This window comes from Pongo pygmaeus, chromosome 15, assembly GCF_028885625.2.
Source record: "Pongo pygmaeus isolate AG05252 chromosome 15, NHGRI_mPonPyg2-v2.0_pri, whole genome shotgun sequence".
NCBI lineage: Eukaryota > Metazoa > Chordata > Mammalia > Primates > Hominidae > Pongo > Pongo pygmaeus.
Window position 1 is genome coordinate 72133363 of NC_072388.2, and position 14697 is coordinate 72148059.

The window sequence follows — 14697 nt, forward strand, 5'->3', positions numbered from 1 at the left end:
GACATTTTACCAAAAGAGATCTATAATGGCTAATAAGCACACGAAAAGATGCTCAACATCATTAATCAGAGTGGCTAGAATGAAAAAGGCTAACAATACCAAGTGCTGGTGAGGATGTGAAGAAACTGGAACTCTCAGTTGCTGGTGGAAATGCAGACTGGTACAGCCAGTGTGGAACGTGATTTGGCAGTTTATTAAAAAGCTAAAAGCCTAAACTTACATAGCCCAGCAATTGCACTCCCAGGAGTCTACCCAATGGAAATGAAAACAGTCCATCCCCACAGAGATATGGACATAAATGTTCATAGCAGCATTATTCAGAGTAGCCCCAAATTAAAAACAATCCAGATGTCCATCAACTGGTAAATGGATAAGCAAACCATATAATGGAAAACCATTCAGCTTCCAGTAACTTCCAAGAAACTGTAGACACGTGCAGTATCATGGTTAAACCTCAAAAACACTATATTAAGTAAAATAGGCCAGGCATGTATTGTATGAGTCATATGAAATGTCTAGAAAAGGCAAATTTATTGAGATAGAAAGCAGATCACTGGTTGCTTAAGGCCTAGGGTAGGAGTGGGGATTAACTGTAAACGGAAAACGGGTACAAGGTACCTTACTGGGGCAATGGACATGTGGATTGTGATGATAGTTAAATTGTACAGCTCTCTCTCTCTATAGTTGTACAGCTCTGTTAATTTTCCACAATCAATGAATCATCTCTTCCAGTTTTATGAGATAAATCATAGTCCAATGAAGCTTTTTTAAAAAATAAGATGATAGGCCATGCGCGGTGGCTCACGTCTGTAATCTGAGCACTTTGGGAGGCCAAGGTGGGTGGATCACGAGGTCAGGAGTTCGAGACCAGCATGCTGAAACCCCGTCTCTATCAAAAATAAAAAAATTAGCCAGGCATGGTGGCATGCGCCTATAATCCCACCTACTCAGGAGGCTGAAACAGGAAAGTCGCTTGAACCTGGGCGGCAGAGTTTGCAGTGAGCCGAGATCATGCCACTCCACTCAAGCCTGGGCCACAGAACAAAACTCCATCTCAAAAAATATATATATATAAATTAATATGATAAAATGATGCCTATCTCAGAATTCTTGTAAGGATTTCTTAGTACAAGTGCTGGGTATAAACTATATATTCAATAGATGACGATTATTACTTATTATTGCTATTGATAAATAACAGCAGCATCTACAGTTAAGACTCCAGAGTCAGTCACATAGAATCTGGAACTCTTATTGTAGAAAACCAAAAAAGAAAGAAAACACAGCTGAAGCCTAATTTTGTATATCATTTACTGACTTCTCTCATTCATTGTGGGGTTGAGTAGGGCAGTGATATTTTTGAATTGTGAAATCATAGCAAAGAGTGACCAACTTTTTTATATTTGTAACCTTTCCTTTTTAGGGGGAGTAAAACTTGGATTGGGAGATTTCATTTTCTACAGTGTTCTGGTTGGTAAAGCCTCAGCAACAGCCAGTGGAGACTGGAACACAACCATAGCCTGTTTTGTAGCCATATTAATTGTAAGTATACACTAATAAGAATGTGTTAGAGCTCTTAATGTCAAAACTTTGATTACACAGTCCCTTTAAGGCAGTTGTTTTAACCCCAGGTGGGTTAAATATTCCAGCTATCTGAGGAGCCTTTTGATAATTGGACCTCACCTTAGTAGTTCTCTACCCTGGCCACACATTAGAATCACTTGGGAGCTTTTAAAACTGTAAGCTCTGCCCTGAGATGTTCTTATTTAATTTAATTGTGTAGTTTTTAAAAGTTCCCCAGGAAATTCTGGTATTTCTGTTTAGGAACCGCTGCCTCAAGCCTAGCAGCACAGATATGTAGGAAATTAGCTCTGTAAGGTCGGTCTTACAGGGATAAACAGATCCTCCCTTAGTCCCTGGACTAAATCACTGAGAGTTTGGTGGTGGTTTTGCATTTAATGACACAACCTGTAGCATACAGTGTTACTTAAGACAGCAAGCATCTAGTGAGAGCATCTAGTGAGAGGAGCTGGTGCCATGCATGACCCCACATAGATCTTGCTGATAATGCTACAGCATGAACCCTGAAGCTTTCAAAACTATGATTTTTTTTTTTTTTGAGACGGAGTCTCTGTCGCCCAGGCTGGAGTTGAGTGGTGCAATCTCAGCTCACTGCAACCTCCGCCTCCCAGGTTTAAGGGATTCTCAACCTCAGCCTCCCGAGTAGCTGGGATTACAGGTGTGTGCCACCACGCCCAGCTAATTTTTGTATTTTTAGTAGAAACAGGGTTTCACCATGTTGGCCAGGCTGGTCTTGAACTCCTGACCTCAAGTGATGTGCCTGCCTCGGCCTCCCAAAGTGCTGGGATTACAGGCATGAGCCACTGCACCTGGCTTTTTTTTTTTTTTTTTTTGAGACAGGGTCTTGCTCTGTCGCCCAAACTAGAGTGCAGTGACATTATCTCAGCTCACTGCAACCTCTGCCTCCTAGGTTCAAGCAATCCTCCTGTCTCAGCCTCCTGAGTAGCTGGAATTACATGTGTGCACCACCACGCCTGGCTAATTTTTGTATTTTTAGTGGAGATGAGGTTTTGCCACGTTGCCCAGGCTGGTCTCAAACTTCTGACCTCAAGTGATCTGCCTGCCTCGGCCACATAAAGTGCTGGGATTACAGGCATGAGCCACTGCACCCAACCTAAAAACTATGATTTAAGTAAACAACCCATAAAATATTTCTTGCTATTTTTACTAAAGATGTGATATCTTGGCCGGGTGAAGACTTTCTAGTGTTTCCGTAACTAGGGTAAAAAATGAACTCTATTATATGGCTTGTATATGTGTTTACAAGAAAGCAGTGTACTCCTCATAAATAAACTTTTATTTTATTTTATTTTTTAAACACTGCAGCCTCATCATGCTTCACGGAGGAGCCTGTATGGGAAGAATGCTCCCGCACAGCATAGAGAATGCTCTTCACCTCTGGGTTTTTAACCAGCCAAACTAAAATCACAGAGGCCAACACATTATTTAAGATAGAAATTTCTGTATCTTTTAACTTTTTTTCAAAATAGTTTTACTTATTTTCAGATTCTATTTCTTTCCTAGAATTAAGGGATAAAATAACAATTTGTGCATAGTGAACCCTATGAAACAAACAAAAGCTAGGTTTTTTTCATAGCTCTTCTTCCAGATTGAATGAACGTCTGTTCTAAAATTTAACCCCAAAGGAAAATATTCAGTTAACTATCTTAAAAACCAAGACTTGTGATTGAGTTTTGCCTGAAAATGCTTTCATAATTATGTGTGAATGTGTGTCTTTCCCATCTTCTCCACAGGGTTTGTGCCTTACATTATTACTCCTCGCCATTTTCAAGAAAGCATTGCCAGCTCTTCCAATCTCCATCACCTTTGGGCTTGTTTTCTACTTTGCCACAGATTATCTTGTACAGCCTTTTATGGACCAATTAGCATTCCATCAATTTTATATCTAGCATATTTGCAGTTAGAATCCCATGGATGTTTCTCCTTTGACTATAACAAAATCTGGGGAGGACAAAGGTGATTTTCCTGTGTCCACATCTAACAAAGTCAAGATTCCCGGCTGGACTTGTGCAGCTTCCTTCCAAGTCTTCCTGGCCACCTTGCACTATTGGACTTTGGAAGGAGGTGCCTATAGAAAACAATTTTGAACATACGTCATCGCAGTGGACTGTGTCCCTCGGTGCAGAAACTACCAGATTTGAGGGACGAGGTCAAGGAGACATGATGGGCCTGGAAGTTGCTGTACCCCATCAGCAGCTTGACGCTTGGTCACAGGACGATTTCACTGACACTGCGGATTCTCAGGACTACTGTTACCAAGAGGTTAGATGAAGTGGTTTAAACCAAACAGAACTCTTCATCTTAAACTACACGTTGAAAATCAACCCAATAATTCTGTATTAACTGAATTCTGAACTTTTCAGGAGGTACTGTGAGGAAGAGCAGGCACCAGCAGCAGAATGGAGAATGCAGAGGTGGGCAGGGGCTCCAGCTTCCCTTTGATTTTTTGCTGCAGACTCATCCTTTTTAAATGAGACTTGTTTTCCCCCCTCTTTGAGTCAAGTCAAATATGTAGATTGACTTTGGCAGTTCTTCTCAAGCACTGACACTCATTACCGTCTGTGATTGCCATTTCTTCCCAAGGCCAGGCTGAACCTGAGGTTGCTTTATCCTAAAAGTTTTAACCTCAGGTTCCAAATTCAGTAAATTTTGGAAACAATGCAGCTATTTCTCATCAATTCTCTATCATCTTGAAGTCAAATTTGGATTTTCCACCAAATTCTGAATTTGTAGACATACTTGTAGGCTCACTTGCCCCAGATGCCTCCTCTGTCCTCATTCTTCTCTCCCACACAAGCAGTCTTTTTCTACAGCCAGTAAGGCAGCTGTGTCGTGGTAGCAGATGGTCCCATTATTCTAGGGTTTTGCTCTTTGTATGATGAAAAGAATGTGTTATGAATTGGTGCTGTCAGCCCTGCTGTCAGACCTTCTTCCACCCCACAGCAAATGAGATGTATGCCCAAAGACGGTGGAATTAAAGAAGAGTAAAATGGCTGTTGAAGCACTTTCTGTCCTGGTTTTTTGTTTTTGTTTTTGCTACACAGTAGGTCAGAATTTGAACGAATAGCCAAAAGCTGGTGGTTGATGAATATTGAACTAGTTGTATCAACACAAAGCAAGAGTTTGGGGAAACCCATATTTAACTTGGTGAGCTGTGGGAGAACCTGGTGGCAGAAGGAGAACCAACTACCAAGGGGAAAGAGAAGGGGCCTCCAGCAGCGAAGGGGATACAGTGAGCTAATGATGTAGGAGGAGTCTTAGATTATTCTCATCAGCTCCACAATGGGTGCTTTGTGGTCTCTCCCGGAGTTACCTTTCCTCTCAATGTACCTTTGTGTGAACAGGGCAGTGGAGGTGCATGCTGCAGTTACCATGGAGTTCAGGCTCTGGGCAGCTCAGTCAGGCAAAACACACAAACAGCCATCAGCCTGTGGGCCCAGGATGAAGGCTTGTGGGGCGAAACCTTCTTTAACACAGAGAGCCCTTAGTTATCCTGATCAGACTGTAAGCGTTTATGAGAAACTTAGTTTCCTCCTGTGGCTGAGGAGGGGCCAGCTTTTTCTTCTTTTGCCTGCTGTTTTCTCTCCCAATCTATGATATGATATGACCTGGTTTGGGGCTGTCTTTGGCGTTTAGAATATTTGTTTTCTGTCCCAGGATATTTCTTATAAGAACCTAACTTCAAGAGTAGTGTGCGAGTACTGATCTGAGTTTAAATTAAAATTGGCTTATATTAGGCAGTCAAAGACAGGAAAAAATAAGAGCTATACAAAGAAAGGGGGATTTAAAGTAGTCAGTTCTATCATCTCAATTCATTTTTTTCCATGAAATCCCCTTCTTCCAAGATTCATTCCTTCTCTCAGACATGTGCCAGCATGGGTATTATCATTGAGAAAGCACAGCTACAGCAAAGCCACCTGAATAGCAATTTGTGATTGGAAGCATTCTTGAGGGATCCCTAATCTAGAGTAGTTTATTTGTGTAAGGATCCCAAATGTGTTGCACCTTTCATGATACATTTCTTCTCTGAAGAGGGTATGTGAGGTGTGTGTATTCAAATCCATCCTATGTATTACTGATTGTCCTGTGTAGAAAGATGGCAATTATTCTGTCTCTTTCTCCAAGTTTGAGCCACATCTCAGCCACATTATAAGACAGTGTACAGAGAACCTATCTTTCCTTTTTTTTTTTAAAGGACAGGATTTTGCTCTGTTACCCAGGCTAGACTTGAACTCCTGGGCTCAAGTAATCCACCTCAGCCTTCTGAGTAGCTGAGACTACAGCCAATCTTATTTCTTTAAATCATTCATCTCAGGCAGAGAACTTTTCCCTCAAACATTCTTTTTAGAATTAGTTCAGTCATTCCTAAAACATCCAAATGCTAGTCTTCCACCATGAAAAATAGATTATCACTGGAAAGAACAGTAGCAATTTCCATAAGGATGTGCCTTCACTCACATGAGACAGGCGGTGGTTATAGAGTCAGGCAAAACCAGCAATAGAGTATGACCAGCCAAGCCAATCTGCCTAATAAAAAGATGGAAGACAGTAAGGAAGGAAAGTAGCCACCAAGAGTCTGAGTCTGACTGGGCTACAGAATAAAGGGTATTTATGGACAGAATGTCATTACATGCCTATGGGAATACCAATCATATTTGGAAGATTTGCAGATTTTTTTTCAGAGAGGAAAGGCTCACCTTCCTGTTTTTGATTCTCAATAGGTTTGTGTGTGTTCCTAGAATCACAGCTCTGACTCCAAATGACTAAATTTCTCAATCAGAAAAAATAGAAGCTTTCTAAGCAACTTGGAAGAAAACAGTCATAAGTAAGCAATTTGTTGATTTTACTACAGAAGCAACAACTGAAGAGGCAGTGTTTTCACTTTTAGACTCCGGGATTCCCATTCTGTAGTCTCTCTGCTTTTAAAAACCCTCCTTTTGCAATAGATGCCCAAAGAGATGATGTTTATTACTTGTTATTTACTTGGCCTCAGACAGTGTATGTATTCTCGGTATAACTTGTAGAATGTGAAATATAAGTTTAACTACCGAATAAGGTCTCCCAGGGTTAGATGACTGCAGGAAGCCTTTGATCCCAACCCCCCAAGGCTTTGTATATTTGATCATTTGTGATCTAACCCTGGAAGAAAAAGAGCTCAGAAACCACTATGAAAAGATGTGTTCAGTGTTTTCTGTGGTTCCCGTAGGTTCTGGAGTCTGAGGATGCAAAGATGAATAAGATAAATTCTCAGAATGTAGTTATAATCTCTTGTTTTCTGGTATATGCCATCTTTCTTTAACTTCTCTAAAATATTGGGTATTTGTCAAATAACCACTTTTGACAGTTACCATTACTGAGGGCTTATACATTGGTGTTATAAAAGTGACTTGATTCAGAAACCAATCCATTCAGTAAAGTACTCCTTCTTCTCTAAATTTGCTGTTAGACATAAGGAACAGTTTGACCTGCCCTTCTCCTCACCTCCAAGGGTATTCTGAACATTGAATTTGGAAAGAGACTTGAAAATTGGACATTCGGTTTTGCCCTTGGGCTGGAAACTATCATATAATCATTATAAGTTTGAGCCTAGAAGTGATCCTTGTGATCTTCTCACCTCTTTAAATTCCCACAACACGAGAGATTAAAAACAGAGGTTTCAGCTCTTCATAGTGCTTTGTGAAATTGCTGGCCAGAGTGTACCAACAAAGCTGTCATCGGGCTCACAGCTCAGAGACATCTGCATGTGATCATCTGCCTAGTCCTCTCCTCTAATGGGAAACACCTCAGATTTGCATATAAAAAAGCACCCTGGTGCTGAAATGAACCCCTTTCTTGAACATCAAAGCTGTCTCCCACAGCCTTGGGCAGCAGGGTGCCTCTTAGTGGATGTGCTGGGTCCACCCTGAGCCCTGACATGTGGTGGCAGCATTGCCAGTTGGTCTGTGTGTCTTGTGTAGCAGGGACGATTTCCCAGAAAGCAATTTTCCTTTTGAAATACGTAATTGTTGAGACTAGGCAATTTCAAAATCAGCTGCATATAGTAGCAAGTACAGGACTGTCTTGTTTTTGGTGTCCTTGGAGGTGCTGGGATGAGGGTTTCAGTGGGATCATTTACTCTCACATGTTGTCTGCCTTCTGCTTCTGTGGACACTGCTTTGTACTTAATTCAGACAGACTGTGAATACACCTTTTTTATAAATACCTTTCCAATTCTTGGTAAGATATAATTTTGATAGCTGATTGCAGATTTTCTGTGTTCGTCAGATTAATAAAGACCGCATGAATCCAGCTGTGCTAGTGTTTTTTACATGAAAGTATCATAATGTAGAACTGTAACTCGCAGAACTGTCTAGCACTTAGCAAGAAACAGTTTAGAATACAAAAATTAGCCGAGCGTGGTGGCGGGTGCCTGTAGTCCCAGCTACTCGGGAGGCTGAGGCACGAGAATCGCTTGAACCCAGGAGGCAGAGGTTGCAGTGAGCCGAGATCTCACCACTGCACTCCAGCCTGGGTGACAGAGCGAGACTCTGTCTCAAAAAAAAAAAAAAGTGTAGAAACAAATACATTGTTTCTATTCTTAACTCATAAGAAAGTGGTATGGATTATAGCACACCACACCTCTGAAGAGTGTAATATTAAATCTGTTTATAAAAGCCTCAAAGCAGCTATCCTTAATACATTCTGAAAGATATTTTTTCTAGTAACTTTCACATTAATGTAAATATGTCAGAACAAACTGTAAACTTATAAGACGTATGTTGTACAGTGCAGATATGTGCTGGAGGATTATTTTTTAAAGAAATTATGTAGGTCACACTAATGGGAAAAGGCAACATTACTTTTATTGACCTGGTAGAGCATAGAATGTCCTCTCACTCCATTCCCCGAACTTGATAAAACCTTTTGTTTCTAAACAGTAAATAACATACAATGTTGGAAATGATTGATCAGAAATACATTTATGGCAGAAAAACCACAGTTGGCCATGGTCTTCAGAAGGGGGCAGATAAGACATTGATGTGTTCCCGGCTACATCTGCTAAGGGCATCAGGAAGCAGGGAGTGTTTATTCCCTCCTTTGAGAATTGGAGGCATCATTCGTTTTCATGGCTGTTTTAGGCAGTGCCTGTGGAGTCTCCTACAGAGGCATCAGGACTTGGGAGAGGTTTCTGATTTTTAGGGGTCCTGACAATGGTGTTTTTTGTTTTTTTTTTTTTTTGAGACAGAGTCTCGCTCTGTCACCCAGGCTGGAGTGCAGTGGTGTGATCTCGGCTCACTGCAAGCTCCGCCTCCTGGGTTCATGCCATTCTCCTGCCTCAGCCTCCTGAGTAGCTGGGACTACAGGCGCCCGCCATGTCCAGCTAATTTTTTTGTATTTTTAGTAGAGATGGGGTTTCACCATGTTAACCAAGATGGGACAATGGTGTTCTTGATGAGAATGAGGAGGGACTTTGAGCAGGGTTGAGAAGCAAGGGTAGTGAGGCTGGGTTTCCTGTGTCTCTAGGTAAGTTCCCTAGCTTTCCACCAGCCCATGCCACACCTTCTTCCTGGGGACCCTTCTGTGTGCAGTGTGGAGAGTAGCTTAGGATCTGGTTAAAAGGGAAGTGACAGCATAATTGAGTACGAGTGCAATGTTGACTTGTCAGTTGAATGAGAAAGCAGAGTAAAGGAGAGATCCACAAAAGCAGGAGTTTAAAATCAGAAATTTCTCAGAAAGAAGGTTTTTTGTTATTGTTTTGGAGACAAGGTCTGGCTCTGTCGCCCAGGCTGGAGTGTAGTAGCGTGATCACGGCTCACTGCATTGTTGAACTCCTGGGTTCGAAGGATCCATCTCAGCCTCCTGAGTAGCTGGAACTACAGGTGTACACCACCTTGCCTGGCTAGTTATTTTTTATTTTGTGTAGAGACTGGGTCTTGCTTTGTTGTCCAGGCTGGTCTTAAACTCCTGGGCTCAAGTGATCCTCTCAGCTCAGCCTCCTGAAGTGCTGAGATTATAGGAGTGAGCCACTGCACCCGGCCAGAAATAAAGTTTTGAACTGAGTTTGGAAAGGGGGGAAAAGCCTGAATTGGCCAAGAAGGCAAAGGCTAAAAATCAGGAAGATGGAAGTATCTGGGAGACACCTATGGATAATTGGTTTTTGAATAAAGGTGGTGATTTATTCAGAGGAAAATCCAATTAGCTAACCAAATCTGTTTTCATATTTACTTAGAATATATCCCCTTCATCACATGACTTGTAGCGACCTAGAGGATGATGACCTAATCTACCACAGGGGTCTTTCAACATGTGGAGTGTTCCATGCTTGGAGAAGGTTGATTTGCTTGCATGGACTGTCCTGTGCCTGGTATGCCACGCCCTTCAAAGGGAGCAACGGGAAAAGCCTCAGGAGCCAGATTTGTTCAAGTCCTAATTGTTGGCAGAAAGGGAGACATGGTCTTGCTGCCTCTGTTTCTTCTACTTTTTTTTTTTTTTTTTTGAGATGGAGTCTTTCTCTGTCGTCCAGGCTGGAGTGCTGCAATCTCGGCTCACTGTAGCCTCTGCCTCCTGGGTTCCAGCGATTCTCCTGCCTCAGCCCTCTGGTAGCTGGGATTACAGGCACATGCCACCAATGCCCTACTAATTTTTTTTTTTTTTTCATATTTTTAGTAGAGATGGGATTTCACCATGTTGGCCAGACTTGTCTCGAACTCCTGACCTCAGGTGATCCGCCCGCCTCGGCCTCCCAAAGTGCTGGGATTACAGGCATGAGCCACTGTGCCTGGCCTGCTTTTTTTTTTTTTTTTTTTTTTAATTTCGTAGGATTTGATATAGACTATACATAACCCAAGGTCAATTTCTCATGCATAAGAGGAAAGGATTTTCTTATCCTTATAGAGTAAACCTATGGCATACCTCAAGGTGGACCTGTAGGTGAAAGTCTGATTGTGATTTGTTTTCTTGGTAGTAGACTAAACTCAAGGATAGAGTACACATATGATGTAAAGGGGAAACAAGACTTGGAGCTAAACATGATACTACATTTAAATACCTGAATTTGAGAGTGCTTTCAGGGCTAGTGTGTCTCCATACAGGGGTGGAGACATAGTGGTCTTTCAAATGCTCGATGAGAAACCGAGGAGAGAAATTTGGAACTTTATCTTGCATTCAGGTTTTCAAAAATGTTGTCCTATGACTTGTAATAACTGGTTTTTCTGTTTACTAATCAGATTTACCCACATATATCATAAAATAGTATTAAACTTGTTTAGTGAGATAACTGAGTTTTAACTTATGTGGGCTAGATGTATGATTTATAAATTTATAATTTATAGTTTATAAATTTATACATGAATGTATGAGTTCTTCAGATTTTCTGAAATGTCGAAAATGGCTTCCATGCCTCCTCCTCCCTCAGGGGACATCTGCTCGGGAGGCCTTGTTTTGGTGTCTCCTAGCCCAGCTTTCCTTTCCTCCTTGCTCCCAGTTCAGGGATCTTTTCTATAATCACCCAGCTCCAAGGTCATCTAGTTTAAAATGTCACCAGGCTTGAGGACCGGAACATCCCAGCAGAAGGGGAAGGGCTTTTTATCTTGGGGAACCTGCACAGGCCCAAGCGCAGTCTGAGGACACGGTAAGGGCGTTGGAGGCCACGCTCGGTTGCAGGGGTGTCTGCCTTCACTTTGGTTCATTTCATATCTGCCCCCTAGGCCGGGGCTGGGAGAGCTGAACCAGTGCTTCACAGTTTGTTTGTTTGTTTATTTTTATTTTTATGTGTTTTTTTGAGATGGAGTCTCGCTCTGTCGCCCAGGCTGGAGTGCAGTGGCGCGAATTCGGCTCACTGCAACCTCTGCCTCCTGGGCTCAAGTGATTCTCCTGCCTCAGCCTCCGGAGTAGCTGAGGTTACAGGCGCCCACCACCACACCCAGCTAATTTTTGTAGTAGAGACGAGGTTTCGCCATGTTGGCCAGGCTGGTCTCGAACTCCTGACCTCAGGTGATCTGCTCGCCTTGGCTTCCCAAAGTGCTGGGATTACAGGCGTGAGCCACCGTGCCAGGCCAGTGTTTCACGTTTTATAAATGTGGCTTCTCTGGCTCTCAGGTTACTTCTGTGGGCTTCCAGAAATTCCAGGATATTTTAGGCCCTTCGGCCTCTGTCAGACCTGAAAGTGAAGCCAGCCTGCCCGGGCTAATGTGCTGTTGACGGCACAGGCCATTTGCACTGGCGATAGAGGGTGCTGCCCACTGAGCCAGGGCGCCCCATTGTGTCAGATGGGCCCATGGCGATAGAGCCAGAGCAGCCCACTTGAGGGAGGAGACAGGGACCTGGCTCCTCTGCCTGTCCGCACATGGCAGGTCATCTCTGGGGACTCTGTTTTCTCAATTGTCAAGGACCAGAATTCCCTCTTTCCCCTCTTGCACTATGGATAAAGGCATAGACATGTTATAAGTGATTATGCAGCTTTTGTCATTAAAGATATGTAATAACACGGTTCACCAAGATACTTCAAGCATTTGGTAATTATTGCATGAATTGATTTTTGTTTTTAAGTCAAAACATACTTTGGTAAACATTCCTGTGAAGGGAGGCCCATTCCAAGTCTCAGATAGAGTTGGAGTGCCACCAAGACCCCGCCTGGGGCCCTGCTGCTCTGCCAGTCAGCTGATGGGCTCCTTTACCCTCTCTCTTCCTGGCAGTGCTCCATGGCCGTGGGAAAGAGGATGAGGCCTCGCCACTCCGCGGAGGGCCCCCTGGCCCGCCCCAATGCTGAAGACAAATCTGGCCCCATCTTCCCACTGGGAACTTGGCCAACCCAGATGTTCCCGCAGCCCCTCCCTCCACCCCTCGCTCCCTGGACGGGGCCCATCTCCAGCGCATTTTTCTCACTCCAAGCTCCTTCCTTGCCAGATGGCTCTGCCCGAGGATTCTGCCCCAGGCTGGGAGGGGCTGGGGACCTGATTTTCTCATTTCCCTGTGGTTTGGCATTCCCGAGTCTTCCCTCGCCCCTGTCGTTTTCAGAGCGAGCCCCACCCTTGTCTGCAGACTCTGGCTCCCTGGACAGGCAAAGGGAAATGCCTGGGTCACCCGGATGCCTCTGAGCCCGGTGACAGGAGCTAAGGATGGCAAATACAGACCGAGGGGCCACCCTGCCACTGCCTGACCTTCCAGGGAGCTTGGGCGCCGTCCCACTTCTGAAACTCCTGGCAGTTGCCCAATAAATGGTGAGTCAGTGAAGGACTGTAGGGGTGACTGCGGGGTCTGCGGGAGGGGATTTCCGTGCAGAATGATGTCAATAGGGCATGTGTGTGGGAATTGTTGTAAGAACAAACATTAACCAGCTTTTGCCCCTGTTTACAAGGCTGTGCTGGAGAGTGCGGAGCCGAAGTCAACCAGCCTTATCCCTTCAGGAGACCTGAATTTATAAATGGTGGTCAGGATGAAGCCAAACAGGATTCCTCCCCCAGGTCACGTTTGTGACATCTGAAGAGATGTATTGGTTTGTCTTTGGTCATTGTCACCACATTGGATGCAGGAGGAATAAAGGATAGGGCGGTTGTTAATACATACCCCACATTTAACCAAGAAAAGCCCCAGAGGAAGGTACTGCTTCATAAAACCAATGTCCCTTGAGCATGTCCCTTAATATGCCACAGACACTATGCCAAGCCCATCACAGGCATTGTCTCCTGTCCTCACCCCACCCTATGGGTAGGGCCTGTTAGCCCCATTTTACAGAGAAGGAGGAGCACTCCCAGAGTCACTGCCTGCAGGGAAGTGGGAGAGGCTGCGCCCCCAGCACTGTCAAGGACGGGGCACTGGACCCCATTTCTGTTGAACCGAATCTTCGTCTGAGTGGGCCTTGGTAGCGCAGTCTCACAACCTCTCTCAACTTTCTCACTAAAGCTGCTCAAGCAACAGAGGACAGAGACCCTGAGGGATGTGGACACAGTTCAAGGTGGCAGCCTTAGGTGGAGAGTTCTCTGGAGTTTTACCAAAACCAAAAGTTTTATTTCATAATGTATGCTTTTTGTTGTCTTACTGGGTAAAATACAACATAAAATGTACCATCCTAACCATTTTTGAGTGTGCATTTGGTGACATTAAGTTCCTTCGCAGTGCTGTGTAGCTATCACACGCCCATCTCCAGAGCTCCTTCCTCACCACAAAACAACTCCCTGCTCCCCGCCCCAGCCTCCAGCACCCCCATTCCAGCTCTGTCTCTGTGAATTTGACTACTCCAAGAACCTCACAGGAGTGGAATGACCCGCTATTCATTCTTCTGTGACTGGCTTATTTCACTTAGCGTGAAGTCCTTGAGGTTCACGCATGTTGTTGTAGACGTGTTTTAATGTTAAAAAAAAAAAAAAAAATGGCTGGGCACGGTGGCTCATGCCTGTAATCTCAACACTTTGGGAGGCCAAGGCGGGCAGATCATCTGAGGTCAGGAGTTCAAGACCAGCCTGGCCAACATGGCGAAACCCCATATCTACTAAAAGTACAAAAATTAGCTGGGCATGGTGGCAGGCACCTGTAATCCCAGCTACTCAGGAGGCTGAGGCAGGAGCATCACTTGAACCTGGGAGGCAGAGGTTGCAGTGAGCCGAGATCGTGCCACCGCACTCCAGCCTGGGTGACAAGAGCGAGACTCTGTCTCAAAAAAAAAAAAAAAAAAGCCATCACCAAAAATATTTGACACCACCATACACACTCCTAATCTTAAAGTTGATGTTCCCAGAAGCTGTGCCTTATTTATTCAGTGTCTTCCTGTGATGCTAAGGTCACAAGTTCTGGTGCGAGAGACACTGACCAGCCAGGCCTCAGCTCCCAGCTCTGGCCGAGCAGGACAGCCCGTCACAGTCTGCCTTTTAGTGCCAATGCTGCCTGGAGGCCTGCGCTGGAGGCCGCGGTCGACACGGATGTGTGCCGCTCCCCTTCGGAGAGGATGCCACCTCCAGCTTTCTGCTGCCTCACTTTGTTCTCAGAGTTTGGGGTGGTGGATTCCTGGGAATTTTCAATTTTAGTATTTATTTTTATTTGCATCAATCTATTGTCTTTTAAAAATGAGAAAACTGCCATGCAGGAAGGTTGGCTTGCCTGAGATGTTACGGCCAGGAGTGG

General features: G+C 44.1%; 1 protein-coding gene and 1 long non-coding RNA gene across 10 annotated transcripts in view; both read left to right on the forward strand.

The window, feature by feature from the left end:
- Positions 1–4606, forward strand: part of PSEN1 (presenilin 1) — a 79561-nt gene extending 74955 nt beyond the window's left edge. For all 9 annotated transcript variants that reach the window (XM_054448322.2, XM_054448327.2, XM_054448328.2 and 6 more), the window contains 2 exons: positions 1424–1542; positions 3336–4606. In XM_054448322.2, the coding sequence (XP_054304297.1) occupies positions 1424–1542; positions 3336–3491 (275 nt within the window). In that variant the 3' untranslated portion in view covers positions 3492–4606. The remainder of the gene's footprint in view (positions 1–1423; positions 1543–3335) is intronic.
- Positions 4607–9418: 4812 nt separating this feature from the next.
- Positions 9419–13926, forward strand: LOC134738158 (uncharacterized). The gene is made up of 3 exons (XR_010123753.1): positions 9419–9946; positions 12276–12800; positions 12938–13926. It is a non-coding gene; the product is annotated as an uncharacterized LOC134738158 (long non-coding RNA).
- Positions 13927–14697: the final 771 nt, after the last annotated feature.